Consider the following 16,628-nt stretch of genomic DNA (forward strand, 5'->3'; position numbering starts at 1 on the left):
AACTCAGTCCCAGCTTTGCCAAACACTTATTAACCTCCTCCAATAAATATTTCCCTGTGGTTGTGCTCTACATTTACTACAGTGAAGTAAGCTCCTCTGTCATTTCAAAGTATGGGGTTATGCCTGGTAAGAATATCAACAACTGTGCCGGGTCACGTGCATCACTGCTCTCATCCAAGAACAAGGAGAAATAGGTGAAATCCTTTACCTTGTCTTTCAACTGTTGTTCCATATTCTCTGCGATGCCCCCAACACGCTGTGTCACTGTTCGTCTTGACGGGGAAACATTTTCAAACAGCTCTTTCTTCTTTATGTGATCTGAGTATGATTCCGCGGGCCGTATTGAATCAGGTCGCAGGACACATACGACCCCTGGGCCGGCCTTTACCAAGGCCTGACCTAGAATGAAGCAATGTACCCAGCTAGCACTTTTGGTTTCTTGAAAGTTGTGGGAATGTATTTGGTTTTTCATCGTATGTGAAAACGAAGCCATACATTTCTGACCGGTAAAACAGAACTTTTTTTAAAACGTTTTAAGAACCAAAGTTTTTCCGTTCTGAGAAAGTTTTTGTTTTAGGTTGCAGGGAGGATCTGAGAATGTTTTACTATGGTTCCTTGAAAGTTTTCCTGGGAAGTTTTATTAATGCTCTGATAATGGATAATTATAGGTTATTTGGAGGTTTTTGAACAATTTCCATAAAACGTTCACTGAATGTTTCAATAAGACAGTTTTTTTGGGTTCACTTTTTTGAACTCCAAGCACAGATAGGACACAGAAATGAATTAACCATGCATTTTTATTGTGACACAGCATCAGTGAGATTTAAACCTATAATCTTCTGTTCTTTATCCATGGAATTTATCCACTGCACCACCAGGATGGAGCTAGTATGCCATGTTATCTTATGTATACAAAGCTGTTAATTTTAGTCCATTCAAACAGACCCCATTTCAAAGACAACAATCACTCATTAAGATCAGGTGTGGCCAATAAGTGGGTGTGGCCAACACACCTGAACACACTTAACAAGATAGATAGAAAGAGTTTTGTTGGTAATGAGAACAGAATGTGTTTAGACCCACCCAAATCATGAGAAAACAAAAATAATAATTACTTGACACATTGGAAAGAATAAAAAAACAGAGCAAACTAGAATGCTATTTGGCCCTTAACAGAGAGTACACAGTGGCAGAATACATGACCACCATGACTGACCCAAAATTAAGGAAATCTTTGACTATGTACAGACTCAGTGAGCATAGCCTTGCTATTTAAGAAAGGCTGCCGAAAGGCAGACCTGGCTCTCAAGAGTGTCACACCCTGGCCTTAGTTATCATTGTTTTCTTCATTATTTTGGTTAGGTCAGGGTGTGACATGGGGGTTTTATGTGTTTTTTTCACTTGTCTAGGGGTTTGTATGTTTATGGGGCTGTTTCCTGTCTAGGTAAATTGTATGTCTATGGTTGCCTAGATTGGTTCTCAATTAGAGGCAGCTGTCTATCGTTGTCTCTGATTGGGAACCATATTTAGGCAGCCATATTCTTTGGGTATTTTGTGGGTGATTGTTTCCTGTGTCTATGCCACACGGGACTGTTTCGTTGCCAGTTCACTGTGCATATGTGTTCATGTTGAATTTTCCTATTAAAAACCGTGAACTCTAACCACGCTGCATTTTGGTCCGCCTCTCCTTCGACGGAAGAAAGCCGTGACAGAATCACCGACCACAACAGGACCAAGCGGCGTGGTGGCAGGCAGCGGCAGGAGGAGCAGCGATGTCAGGATTATTGGACTTGGGAGCAAAATCTGGACTATACGACTTGGGAAGAGATAGACAGGTGGGTGGTCGACCCAGGGAGAGTGTCTGAGCCCGCCTGGGATTCGCTGGAGCAGTGTGAGGAGGGTTATAGGAGAATGGAGTTGGAGAAACGAGCACGGCGGCGCGTTAGGAAGCCCGAGAGTCAGACCCTAAAATTTCTTGGGGGTCACACAGGAAGTATGGCGACGTCAGGTAGGAGACCTGCGCCAACTTCCTGTGCTTACCGTAGAGCGAGAGCGACCGGGCAGGCACCGTGTTATGCTGTGGAGCGCACGGTGTCTCCAGTGCCGGTGCATAGCCCGGTGCGGTACATTCCAGCTCCTCGGATCGGCCGGGCTAGAGTGGGCATCGAGCCAGGTAAGGTTGGGCAGGCTCGGTGCTCAAGAGCTCCAGTGCGCCTGCACGGTCCGTTCTATCCAGTGCCACCTACACGCACCAGCCCTCTGGTGGCAGCCCCCCGCACCAGGCTTCCTGTGCGTGTCCAGAGCCCAGTACTCCTTGTTCCTCCTCACCGCACACGCCCTGAGGTGTGTCCTCGGCCCAGTACCACCAGCGCCGGCACCACGTACCAGGCCTACAGTGCGCCTCGCCTGTCCAGAGCTGCTAGAGTCTCCCGCCTGTCCGCCAGGATCCGCCAGAGCCGCCAGTCCGCCAGAGCCGCAAGGATCCGCCAGAGCCGTCAACCAGCCTGAGCTACCCCTCAGTCCGGAGCTACCCCTCAGTCCGGAGATACCCCTCAGTCCGGAGCTGCCTGTCAGTCCAGTGGGGCCATTTAGTAGGGTTGCTAATCCTAGGTCGGCGGTGAGGGTCGCCGTTCCTAGGAAGAGATTAAAGCGGACAAAGACTATGGTGGAGTGGGGTCCACGTCCCGCGCCAGAGCCGCCACCGTGGACAGACACCCACCCAGACCCTCCCCTATGGATTTAGGCAGCCATATTCTTTGGGTATTTTGTGGGTAATTGTTTCCTTGTCTGTGTTTGTGCCACACGGGACTGTTTCGTTGCCAGTTCACTTTGTTATTTTGTATGTGTTATTTTGTATATGTGTTCATGTTGAGTTTTCCTATTAAAAACCATGGACACTTACCACGCTGCATTTTGGTCCGATCCTTGCTACACCTCTTCAGAGGAAGAGGTGGAAATCTGCCGTGACAAAGAAGACCGGCTATGTGCACACTGCCCACAAAATTAGGTGTATGTGTTTTCAAATAACATTCTTAGGATTTTCTCTGAACGTTACTAGTGTTTTTATGGATTGTTTTAACATTCTCTGAACAATTTGAGAACATGTCTTTAAATATAACCATGAGGAAACCTGTAGGAAATGTTATGTAGAAGTACTGAATTTCCCACAGAAGAACATTGTTTCTTAAAGTTCTTGGAACAATTTGAGAAGGAAATCGGTAAACTTTGAAGTACTGAAATTCCCACAGAAGTATCTTGTTTCTGAACTACCTGAGAACATTCCCAATGTCAAACCAATTGGAGAACATTCTTAGAATATTACCAAAATAGATATTAAATGTAACCATGTTTGAACTTTTAGGAGAACATTCTGCTAAAGTAATGAAATATCAATGTCAAGTTCATTAAATATGCTGAGAATGTTCCAAATCCAAGCAACTGTTCTGCACCATTCCAAGAAAGTCGAGGGAAGGTTTTAGGCAAAAATAACCACAGGACAACCTTTCTCTCATCAAGCTCTAAGAAACCTATGGTTCTTAGAACGTCATGTGCTAGCTGGGTATTAGACGTTTACATTTTGGGGTATTTTTATTTAACCATTTAACTACCAAGTGGTATGCTAGTATAGACTTTGAAATATAGAACTTTGGGGCTTAGAGCTAAGATGAGATATGATGACATGGGACACTTCAGAGTTTGACCTGGAAGTGATTAAATTGCTACTGTACCTTGACCTAGCCCTAAACAGAAGTTTACCTCCAGTATCATTGGGGCAGTGGGTCAGCTGCGGAGAGGGAGCCTCTCATGACATGTCTGTGTCACACTCAGACCTCAGGTCGGCCACTATCCAACCATGGGGAGGCTTGAATGTAAAAGGTATTCCCCCTACTCTAAAATTTTCCCCGAAAATGTGTACTACACATGAGTACGACACACTCAGCATGAAACCCTGAGAACAATGAGGGGAGAGGTACGATATGAGGACTGTTTTAGTTTCGGTGAATCAATGTGCCACTGAAGTCATATAAATAATGTCATATGGCTTGTCCTTTTAAGGGAGGACATGAAAAGATAAGAACAATACCTGTATTACCACAGTTATTTTACAAGAAGTCAGGGCAATTTGTTAATCAGGAAGTATACCTGTTTCTAGGTAAACTTAGAGGAAACTGAAAAAGACGGGGTGATGATCTAATGTATTTTTCCCCTACATACCTTGATTATTCATGTTGAGGTAAAACTTGCCTCATACCTATCCTATTAGAAACATGTCTTAATATTTATTCTACAAGGTGTCGAAAGCGTGTTGTTGACTCCAATGCTTCTCACAGTTGTGTCATGTTGTGTCAATCCGGTCGCATTTCGCTTCGCTCCACAGGTAGTATCACATTTTTCATTTCATTTCATTACAGTACAACGGCTTGATTTGTTTGATCGTAGCTAGCTACATAGCTAGCTACATAGCCGTCTTTGTATCAAAGATAATTGTGTAGTCTAGAGCGATTTCCTAGGTTAGCTAGCCAGCTATTGTCGTTCTTTTAACGCAACGTAACGTAATCAACACTGCTAGCTAGCCAGCTAGCCCCGAATAGCAGCACAGTAGAAACTATTACACTCAACGGAACGACTTGATTAGTGTAGTGTCAACAACGCAGCCTCTGCCAGCTAGCCTACTTCAGCAGTACTGTATCATTTTAATCATTTTAGTCAATAAGATTCTTGCTACGTAAGCTTAACTTTCTGAACACTCGAGACGTGTAGTCCACTTGTCATTCCAATCTCCTTTGCATTAGCGTAGCCTCTTGTGTAGCCTGTCAACTATGTGTCTGTCTATCCCTGTTCTCTCCTCTCTGCACAGACCATACAAACGCTCCACACCGCGTGGCCGCGGCCACCCTAATCTGGTGGTCCCAGCGCGCACAACCCACGTGGAGTTCCAGGTCTCCAGTAGCCTCTGGAACTGCCGATCTGCGGCCAACAAGGCAGAGTTCATCTCAGCCTATGCCTCCCTCCAGTCCCTCGACTTCTTGGCACTGACGGAAACATGGATCACCACAGACAACACTGCTACTCCTACTGCTCTCTCTTCGTCTGCCCACGTGTTCTCGCACACCCCGAGAGCTTCTGGTCAGCGGGGTGGTGGCACCGGGATCCTCATCTCTCCCAAGTGGTCATTCTCTCTTTCTCCCCTTACCCATCTGTATATCACCTCCTTTGAATTCCATGCTGTCACAGTTACCAGCCCTTTCAAGCTTAACATCCTTATCATTTATCGCCCTCCAGGTTCCCTCGGAGAGTTCATCAATGAGCTTGATGCCTTGATAAGCTCCTTTCCTGAGGACGGCTCACCTCTCACAGTTCTGGGCGACTTTAACCTCCCCACGTCTACCTTTGACTCATTCCTCTCTGCCTCCTTCTTTCCACTCCTCTCCTCTTTTGACCTCTCCCTCTCACCTTCCCCCCCTACTCACAAGGCAGGAAATACGCTCGACCTCATCTTTACTAGATGCTGTTCTTCCACTAACCTCATTGCAATTCCCCTCCAAGTCTCCGACCACTACCTTGTATCCTTTTCCCTCTCGCTCTCATCCAACACTTCCCACACTGCCCCTACTCGGATGGTATCGCGCCGTCCCAACCTTCGCTCTCTCTCCCCCGCTACTCTCTCCTCTTCCATCCTATCATCTCTTCCCTCTGCTCAAACCTTCTCCAACCTATCTCCTGATTCTGCCTCCTCAACCCTCCTCTCCTCCCTTTCTGCATCCTTTGACTCTCTATGTCCCCTATCCTCCAGGCCGGCTCGGTCCTCCCCTCCCGCTCCGTGGCTCGACGACTCATTGCGAGCTCACAGAACAGGGCTCCTGGCAGCCGAGCGGAAATGGAGGAAAACTCGCCTCCCTGCGGACCTGACATCCTTTCACTCCCTCCTCTCTACATTTTCCTCTTCTCTCTCTGCTGCTAAAGCCACTTTCTACCACTCTAAATTCCAAGCATCTGCCTCTAACCCTAGGAAGCTCTTTGCAACCTTCTCCTCCCTCCTGAATCCTCCTCCCCCTCCTCCCTCTCTGCAGATGACTTCGTCAACCATTTTGAAAAGAAGGTCGACGACATCCGATCCTCGTTTGCTAAGTCAAACGACACCGCTGGTTCTGCTCACACTGCCCCACCCTGTGCTCTGACCTCTTTCTCCCCTCTCTCTCCAGATGAAATCTCGCGTCTTGTGACGGCCGGCCGCCCAACAACCTGCCCGCTTGACCCTATCCCCTCCTCTCTTCTCCAGACCATTTCCGGAGACCTTCTCCCTTACCTCACCTCGCTCATCAACTCATCCCTGACCGCTGGCTACGTCCCTTCCGTCTTCAAGAGAGCGAGAGTTGCACCCCTTCTGAAAAAACCTACACTCGATCCCTCCGATGTCAACAACTACAGACCAGTATCCCTTCTTTCTTTTCTCTCCAAAACTCTTGAACGTGCCGTCCTTGGCCAGCTCTCCCGCTATCTCTCTCAGAATGACCTTCTTGATCCAAATCAGTCAGGTTTCAAGACTAGTCATTCAACTGAGACTGCTCTTCTCTGTATCACGGAGGCGCTCCGCACTGCTAAAGCTAACTCTCTCTCCTCTGCTCTCATCCTTCTAGACCTATCGGCTGCCTTCGATACTGTGAACCATCAGATCCTCCTCTCCACCCTCTCCGAGTTGGGCATCTCCGGCGCGGCCCACGCTTGGATTGCGTCCTACCTGACAGGTCGCTCCTACCAGGTGGCGTGGCGAGAATCCGTCTCCACACCACGTGCTCTCACCACTGGTGTCCCCCAGGGCTCTGTTCTAGGCCCTCTCCTATTCTCGCTATACACCAAGTCACTTGGCTCTGTCATAACCTCACATGGTCTCTCCTATCATTGCTATGCAGACGACACACAATTAATCTTCTCCTTTCCCCTTCTGATGACCAGGTGGCGAATCACATCTCTGCATGTCTGGCAGACATATCAGTGTGGATGACGGATCGCCACCTCAAGCTGAACCTCGGCAAGACGGAGCTGCTCTTCCTCCCGGGGAAGGACTGCCCGTTCCATGATCTCGCCATCACGGTTGACAACTCCATTGTGTCCTCCTCCCAGAGCGCTAAGAACCTTGGCGTGATCCTGGACAACACCCTGTCGTTCTCAACTAACATCAAGGCGGTGGCCCGTTCCTGTAGGTTCATGCTCTACAACATCCGCAGAGTACGACCCTGCCTCACACAGGAAGCGGCGCAGGTCCTAATCCAGGCACTTGTCATCTCCCGTCTGGATTACTGCAACTCGCTGTTGGCTGGGCTCCCTGCCTGTGCCATTAAACCCCTACAACTCATCCAGAACGCCGCAGCCCGTCTGGTGTTCAACCTTCCCAAGTTCTCTCACGTCACCCCGCTCCTCCGCTCTCTCCACTGGCTTCCAGTTGAAGCTCGCATCCGCTACAAGACCATGGTGCTTGCCTACGGAGCTGTGAGGGGAACGGCACCTCAATACCTCCAGGCTCTGATCAGGCCCTACACCCAAACAAGGGCACTGCGTTCATCCACCTCTGGCCTGCTCGCCTCCCTACCACTGAGGAAGTACAGTTCCCGCTCAGCCCAGTCAAAACTGTTCGCTGCTCTGGCCCCCCAATGGTGGAACAAACTCCCTCACGACGCCAGGACAGCGGAGTCAATCACCACCTTCCGGAGACACCTGAAACCCCACCTCTTTAAGGAATACCTAGGATAGGATAAAGTAATCCCTCTCACCCCCCCCCTTAAAAGATTTAGATGCACTACTGTTCCACTGGATGTCATAAGGTGAATGCACCAATTTGTAAGTCGCTCTGGATAAGAGCGTCTGCTAAATGACTTAAATGTAAATGTAAATGTAATGTTGGCTGGATGTCCTTTGGGTGGTCGACCATTCTTGATAAACACAGGAAACAGTTGAGCGTGAAAAACCCAGCAGCGTTGTAGTTCTTCACACAAACCGGTGCGCCTGGCACCTACTACCATACCCCACTCAAAGGCACTTAAATCCTTAGTCTTGCCCATTCACCCTCTGAATGGCACACGATCCATGTCTCAGTTGTCTCAAGGCTTAAAAAGCCTTCTTTAACCCGTCTCATCCCCTTCATCTACACTGACTGAAGTGGATTTAATAAGTGATATCAATAAGAGATCATAGCTTTCACCTGGATTCACCTATTCAGTCTACATCATCGAAAGAGCAAGTGTTCTTAATGTTTTGTATATTCAGTGTATGTCCTCACTGTCTCCTCTAACTGAAACCCTGTTGTAATCTGTATCTGAGGATTACTCAGTCCAATTTACGTTGTACATATATACAGTGGGGCAAAAAAGCATTTAGTCAGCCACCAATTGTGTAAGTTCTCCCAATTAAAAAGATGAGAGAGGCCTGTAATTTTCATCATAGGTACACTTAAACTATGACAGACAAAATGGAGAAAAAAAATCCAGAAAATCACATTGTAGGATTTTTAATGAATTTATTTGCAAATTATGGTGGAAAATAAGTATTTGGTCACCTACAAACAAGCAAGATATCTGGCTCTCACAGACCTGTAACTTCTTCTTTAAGAGGCTCCTCTGTTCTCCACTCGTTACCTGTATTAATGGCACATGTTTGAACTTGTTATCAGTATAAAAGACACCTGTCCAAAACCTGAAACAGTCAAACTCCAAACTCCACTATGGCCAAGACCAAAGAGCTGTCAAAGGACACCAGAAACAAACTTGTAGACCTGCACCAGGCTGGGAAGACTGAATCTGCAATAGGTAAGCAGCTTGGTTTGAAGAAATCAACTGTGGGAGCAATTATTAGGAAATGGAAGACATACAAGACCACTGATAATCTCCCTCGATCTGGGGCTACACGCAAGATCTCACCCCGTGGGATCATCAAAATGATCACAAGAACAGTGAGCAAAAATCCCAGAACCACACGGGGGGGACCTAGTGAATGACCTGCAGAGAGCTGGGACCAAAGTAACAAAACCTACCATCAGTAACACACTACGCCGCCAGGGACTCAAATCCTGCAGTGCCAGACGTGTCCCCCTGCTTAAGCCAGTACATGTCCAGGCCCGTCTGAAGTTTGCTAGAGAGCATTTGGATGATCCAGAAGAAGATTGGGAGAATGTCACATAGTCAGATGAAACCAAAATATAACTTTTTGGTAAAAGAATTCTGAGTTGCATCCAAAGAACACCATACCTACTGTGAAGCATGGGGGTGGAAACATCATGCTTTGGGGCTGTTTTTCTGCAAAGGGAACAGGACGACTGATCCGTGTAAAGGAAAGAATGAATGGGGCCATGTATCGTGAGATTTTGAGTGAAAACCTCCTTCCATCAGCAAGGGCATTGAAGATGAAACGTGGCTGGGTCTTTCAGCATGACAATGATCCCAAACACACCGCCCAGGCAACGAAGGAGTGGCTTCGTAAGAAGCATTTCAAGGTCCTGGAGTGGCCTAGCCAGTCCCCAGATCTCAACCCTATAGAAAATCTTTGGAGGGAGTTGAAAGTCTGTGTTGCCCAGCAACAGCCCCAAAACATCACTGCTCTAGAGGAGATCTGCATGGAGGAATGGGCCAAAATACCAGCAACAGTGTGTGAAAACCTTGTGAAGACTTACAGAAAACGTTTGACCTCTGTCATTGCCAACAAAGGGTATATTTGCTAAACTTATTTTCCACCATAATTTGCAAATAAATTCATTAAAAATCCTACAATGTGATTTTCTGGATTTTTCTTCTCATTTTGTCTGTCATAGTTGAAGTGTACCTATGATGAAAATTACAGGCCTCTCTCATCTTTTTAAGTGGGAGAACTTGCACAATTGGTGGCTGACTAAATACTTTTTAGCCCCACTGTATGTGTGTGGCTAGGGGAAGGGTGAAGTCCCTTGGACATGGTGGCCATAGAATGAATCAGATGTGAGTAATTTCAGACTTGTCGATTCAGGAGCAGAAAGGTTGACTATTTAATACTGCTTAGACAGTGGAACATAGATGATGCCATGTCATTGCCATATTAAAATACCTTCCCATTCTTAACCACACACTCATAAAACATTAAGCTCCTTCAATAGAAAGTGGAAGGCATTATTATCACCTGAATCAATCTGTGTGGTATTATAACACACACACACACAACTGACCACTGACATATCCTATGGAAGAGTAGGAGAAGTTGCATATCAGTGATAGAATGCAGTGTGATCATTCTATTTTTAGACTGGAATATCTAATTGTTCCTACAAAGAGGACCTTGCCTTGCAGTGTTATTGGAAAACAGACAGGAAATTACTGGACAAAGTTAATAAGAATGAACTGCAAAATGAGGCAGTAATTCAACATATGCTGGAAAAACTAATGTGACTTATGTAACAATGAATAAAACTGAACCTACACAATCAGCTGAATATAAGATGTTATCATGTCCCATAAATAGATAGTTGAAGTTAAAAGTTGGAGTAAAACTAAATGTTAAAATGATTAGATCAGTGGAAACATCATAAGGGGACTAACTTTGCAAACGAGTGTAGGTGGTGCCTTGAACAATGATTTGATTTGTGTAATTGTAAATGATTGAAGTAGCTGTTACAACTGCAACCCAATAGAGGGCAATCTAGAGAGAGATTGGGGATAGAAATGGTGTGCGTGAAAACCACAGTAAACACAGAACAAAGTGTTCAAAGGAAGGATGTTGCATTTTACTACAACAAATGAGTAGGAACTTCCTATTTACAAATGAATAGGCATTTCCCTTGAAAGAATCTCACCATCAACAGACATGATAGCATCAGGAAGCATGGTTACTCCCCTTCAGAAAAAGCACATAATGTTCCCAACCTAGACTCAGTATTGTGATACTTTACTTGGCAGAGATGAAAGAATGTGTGGAATTCACAGCCGACCAATCACAATCCCACAGATAGAAGAGTGTACCTGCCTGTTGCCATGACTCCTGGTGGTGTGATGCATACACTCACACTGAAATCCTTTATATGTCATCTGGCTTGTCCTTTTTAGGAAGGTGTGTGTAAGTGTTTATGTACAGTAGCACCCAGTATCGCCCCACAGAGGTGTGAATGCTTACTGCTTGTGGTTACGGTTGCTATGTTGTTAAAAGCGTCCTTCCCTGTGCAAACAGGGAGTTTTCAGTACACTTGTCAGCTAGGGTGAGGCTAGCCTAGGTAGACAGTTATAATTGTTGTCACGCAAGGTAAAGCCAACAAAGTTGGAGAAACCCTTTTGTTGCTCTGCTTTTTTGACACCACACTCCAAAAAGCAAGTCCTGCAGGCTCTAGTTTAGTCGAATCTTGATTATTGTCCAGTCATGTGGTCAAGTGCTGCAAAGAAAGACCTAGTTAAGCTGCAGCTGGCCCAGAACAGAGTGTCACGTCCTGCTCTTCATTGTAATCAGAGGGCTAATATAAATACTATGCATGCCAGTCTCTCTTGGCTAAGAGATGAGGAGAGACTGACTGCATCCATTCTTCTTTATATAAGAAATATTAATGTGTTGAAAATTCCAAATAGTTACACACAGCTCTGACACACACACTTGCCCCACCGACATGCCACCAGGGGTCTTTTCACACTCCTCAACTCCAAAACAAATTCCAGAAAGTGTACAGTATTATATAGAGCCATTATTGCATGGAACTCCCTTCCATCTCATATTGCTCAAATGAACAGCAAACCTGTTTTTTTACAAAAACAGAGAAAGTAACACATTACAGCACAACGCACACATTACGGCACAACGCCTCTCCCCTATTTGACTTAGATACTTTGTGTGGTTGTAATGATATGTAGGCTGCGTGTGCCATTTTTAAATGCACAGTATATAGTTCTGTCCTTGAGTTGTTCTTGTCTATTAATGCTCTGTATTACGTCTTGGTTAATTATTTCGTGTGGACCCCAGAAATAGTAGCTGCTGCTTTCACAACAGCAAATGGGGATCCTAATAAAATATCAAAATACCATGTAAATATTACATTAGGTATGTGCAGCACATGAATGGTTTGTCCAGTAGGCTATATCTATATCCCATGGGGAAACACGCAGCAGTGTCTGTTTCATAGTGGGGTTGTCTCCATTTGGAAAGTGTAACTTTTTCCACCTCTGTACCAAACCCTGTGTTATTATTCTGCAATCAGAGAGTCCCTGTGGAATCACCTGAATCTCCCAGCTCCATCTGATTCACCTGTGAACCATGCAACAGCAAGATATATTTTGGTTTTGTTTCCCCATACTGGGCTTTTGTTCTGTATTCTGACATGAAGGCTGCAAACATCCCTCAAGCATGGTATTCCAACCTGAATAAAACCTGGCCACCTATAGATATTAAATTGGCAATTTCTTATCCGTTTATGCTTGCAGAGATGCATTTTATCCATGTAGTTGTTCATGTATGAGACCAGGCGAGGTGCAGAAGTGTAATAGCACAATAATAACAAATATGGCAGGCCTAATAATAAACCAATTCGATATTTCACACTGTGGTTGACCTTCAATTGACATTCCATTTAACACTGGTTCTGCACAGTTACCTGATGATGGCATTACAGTCAAAAGGTGCAGAACAGTTATGCCCCCCATATAACTTGTTATGACACATTAATTCCCCAAGTGAAAAGGGAATTCTTCAAGAACCAGTCAAAGGCACCTCTAATGTCTGTCTCTCATTCATCTCATTCATTGAACGTATTTATGTCTGCATCACAGGTACGTCTAATAGGAAACTACAAGTTTTCATTCTTACTCGTGAGTATGGGGCTCATTCGAGAGGGAATTTTTCTCATAAAAGCCCGGTCTATGAGTTTCCCTAGTTGTGTCGAGATAACTCAACGTGGAAATCCCCCATTCTTTGTCTCCTCCCCGCTAGAATATTTAAGCCACTGGCGCCTCCCTTCAACACGCACTCCATTCCAGACTTGAGAGGGAACAGAGTAGTGAGTGGACTTGTCAGTCAATCAGTCAGTCTATTCAATATGGATGTTTATAGAGTTTCAAACGACAACCAAATGGATTATAACGTCGATGAACGGGTATCGAAACTTGGCAAAATGATACCTAGCCAAGAAGACCGTTTTGATAGCGGTCTGGATTCGCTAAAAGATGATGAATATGGTAACCTTGTGAAGGAGCTGGAGGACTTGAGAGTGGCCCCCGTCGAAGTCAAGTCAAACTCCTGCAGTAATGAACCTTGGAGGAAAACAGTGACCGAGGACAGAGACACGTAAGTTCACTTTTATCTTTGGGTAATGTTGCATCGGTATGTTTTATGAATGCATATGATTTTGCATAAAGTGCTGTATTATTTTGGATTATAATTATACTATTTCAATGAGTTTATCTTCATTTGCATTGTAGGCCTAAATCACTTTTAAAACGCACAGATATGCGCCTGTTATCAAGTTGTGTCAAATTAGTCAGCTGATAGTCTGCATTTGCAAGTAAACAAAAGGACTTTTGGACTCCGCTGTCCGCTGAGTGTGTACTTTGGTTCAGAGCTACCCCTGGGCGGCGCTAAAATCAGCTATGCGCAGTTAGGAAAGTCCCTGGCGAGTTGCCAGGAACTGATAATGTATCAGATGTGTCAAGCCGCAACTGGTGGAAATAACCCCCCAAAAAATCCATTCTTGCGCAATGCTCCAGTGCTCGCGCTTTGTTCTTTTTTTTCAACCACTTCCTCTCAGACGTGCGTATTTGAAGCAAAGCCGTTTTTAACTCTTTCTTTTACCCCTCCACATAGGTTTCTCCACCTGGCCATTATTCATGAAGCCACAGAACATGCTGAGCAGATGATCAAACTGTCACACAATGATGATCTATTCCTGGATGCACAGAACAATCAGAGACAGGTAATTAAAGATAACCAATACATTTTTGTATAATTGACTAATTGAAGATGACAAAAATAGAACAATTAAAACACAAACTTAACAGGTTAATTAAAACAAAATGAATTGGTTGATAAAACACAGTCTTTTTTGAAACAGGTGGTAAAATATCACTACACTTACATAGTTATAAACAAGCCATCTAAATGGTTGTATTTACACCTGAAATCAATAGCTTACCACCTTCGTATTCTTCTTTCAGACGGCGCTCCACCTGGCAGTGATCACAGAACAGCCCCATCTGGTAGAGAGGCTACTAAAGGCTGGGTGTGACCCGCGGATAGCAGACGACAGTGGGAACACCGCCCTCCACATCGCCTGTAAGAAGGGCTCTCTCATCTCCTTCAGTGTGATCACCCAGAACTGCCCCCGCCACCTCCGCTCCATCCTCACCTTCCCCAACTACAGCGGACACAACTGCCTCCACCTCGCCTCCATTAACGGATACCTCTCCATGGTGGAGAGTCTGGTTCAGCTTGGTGCCGACATCAATGCACAGGTAAGGTTTCATCACACAGGTGCTCTTATGCCAAGAATCAAGAATCCCCATTGATGAATTTAAACCTAAATGTATTCACAGACCAAAGGAACTAATGTATGGTGTATTTTTGTTTCCCCCAGGAACATTGTAGCGGTCGTACAGCGCTTCACCTGGCTGTGGACCTCCAGAACCCATCCCTGGTCCACCGGCTCCTCTCCATGGGGGCAGACGTCAACAGTGTGACGTACGGGGGCTACACGCCTTTCCACCTGACCTACGGGCGTCAGAATGCTGAGATCCGCCACCAGCTGTACGAGAAGACGGCCCAGGAACTCAGAGAGCTGCCTGAGAGCGAATCAGAGGAGAGTGAGGAGGAGTGCCTGTCTGGTGATGAACAGGTGAGATACTAAAAGTCACACTGGTCTCTCTTGTAAAAGAGATTTGATCTTTGTATAAATAAAGTTTAAATAAAAAAAGCTGCATTACTAGGGGGATTGGGAAACGGCTCTATCTGGACTAATGGATTGGCTATAGTACTAAAGGAATATTGTCTTCTATTTAAATTACAGTTGCGATTACAGATTCCTAATGTTGTTACTTTCGTTCTCCACAGATGTACGATGACATTACATTTGGGCAGAATTGAAGCAGTCGCATCACGTGGTGGTGTGAAGTCAAGTCGATGAAGCTGCTACTGGCCTGTCCAGTCCAATCAAAGCACAGTGGGAACTCCAGGTCCCAGAAGCCTTTAGGGGGAGAGCCACATAGAGCTGGCCTAAAGACAAGACATCAGAGAGACAAGGCTGAAGATGGCATTTGTTTGGGGTGGAAGCCTTGTGGTCGGTGAAAATAAAACGCACCGGAAAGCATAATATGAGCCCTAACCTCTGAGAGAATTATCCTATTTTCATGTATATATCAGACATCATATATTGTAAATACAGAGATATAATTTTTTATACTTGTGAATGTTTTTATTAAATGTGAGTGAAACACTATTGAAAAGAATCATTAAAATATTCATCTATAATATAAAAAGGATTTTGACTGTTGTTTTCTACTCTTACGCCCTCTGGTTGTAGTTAATTTTCTGTCACACTCTAGTAATTCTTCATGGCCATTGTTACACAGCAATATAGACTTGAACCCTTAAGTTAACTGGCTCACTTAGCCAATGCTACTCACTCACTGACATGAAAATCCCACACAAGAATCATGTTCATTTTTCATAGACTTGCAAGACAACTAAAGTCCCCTTCCCCCACTCAACACAAAGGGAAAATCTCAATTGCATACTCTCTCTCAAAACCCATTGGATGAGAAAGCCTGGAGTATGCAATTGAGATCTTCCCTTATGCCACCTCCATGTGCTAGTCAGAACTAGGAAACTCTGAAATTTCCAACATGCTAACTGGTTGTAGTTATATACAGGCCTCGTTAAACAAATCAGCAGGTTGGAAATTTCTGAGTATCCGAGTTCCGACGAGCGGCATCAGTACAGTCTGGGGTTTCCTGGTTGGGGCGAGGTCACTATCTGTGAGTCACATTGTTAAAAGTCCCCTTGAATTGGATGTGTAAGAGGAACTACTGTTCCGTATAAAACATTCCACCTTGGAAGTGCTGCTGAATAAGTGTGTGTGGGAATTGATGACTCCTGTAGAAGAACCTACTGTTCACCAATATAAGAAATCTTTAAATTTACTGCACTACCCATGCCTATTATTAGTACTACCAGTCATAAGGAGAGTTAGAGACAGCACAACATGACTTACCTTCAGCTGAATGGATTTACCCAAGTTGTCAGAGGGAAATTGCAAAAGCATTTATTGCTCAAACTAAACAATTTATCTTCCTGGACAGACTGACTCATGTATCTTCTACAACCCTTTCTCCCATTAGCACACTATTATAATCAGTGATGGAGAAAGATATGGTCCTTGGCTACTGTTATAATGGGAGTGTAAAATGGACCCTCTAATTGCAGCCTATTTGCTGTGAGCCAAATGTCAGTTGGCCTATTAACCTCTGGATTCTCAGGGGATTTCCTAAGGAATCTGACTCAGCCTCACCCAAAGACACAACAGTTCCAATATCTCTGCATGTGATCTATTCATATCCTCTGGACATAGAACTAACATGATGGGCCAGTAAAACAAACGCTGAGACTTCAGATTAGTCTTTCAGCCTCTATTATATAAACCTAATTTG

At 44.8% G+C, this 16,628-nt stretch overlaps 1 protein-coding gene across 1 annotated transcript; it reads left to right on the forward strand.

Moving 5' to 3' along the window:
- The first annotated feature begins 12,949 nt into the window (after nt 1–12,949).
- Nucleotides 12,950–15,458, forward strand: LOC115107605 (NF-kappa-B inhibitor alpha-like). Its single transcript, XM_029631043.2, has 5 exons — nt 12,950–13,275; nt 13,792–13,900; nt 14,142–14,438; nt 14,561–14,818; nt 15,034–15,458. Exons 1-5 carry the CDS (start codon nt 13,028–13,030, stop codon nt 15,064–15,066), a joined length of 945 nt encoding a protein of 314 aa, XP_029486903.1. The 5' UTR covers nt 12,950–13,027; the 3' UTR covers nt 15,067–15,458.
- The last annotated feature ends 1,170 nt before the right edge of the window (nt 15,459–16,628 follow it).

The sequence above is a fragment of the Oncorhynchus nerka genome, linkage group LG24 (genome assembly GCF_034236695.1).
Source record: "Oncorhynchus nerka isolate Pitt River linkage group LG24, Oner_Uvic_2.0, whole genome shotgun sequence".
NCBI classification, from domain to species: Eukaryota; Metazoa; Chordata; class Actinopteri; order Salmoniformes; family Salmonidae; genus Oncorhynchus; species Oncorhynchus nerka.

Bases quoted from the DNA above. Each gene is read 5' to 3' on its own strand.
- LOC115107605 (XM_029631043.2), top strand. From the start codon at position 13,028: ATGGATGTTTATAGAGTTTCAAACGACAACCAAATGGATTATAACGTC. The intron at 14,439-14,560 runs GTAAGGTTTCAT...TGTTTCCCCCAG, and splicing joins GTGCCGACATCAATGCACAG to GAACATTGTAGCGGTCGTAC. The intron at 14,819-15,033 runs GTGAGATACTAA...CGTTCTCCACAG, and splicing joins GCCTGTCTGGTGATGAACAG to ATGTACGATGACATTACATT.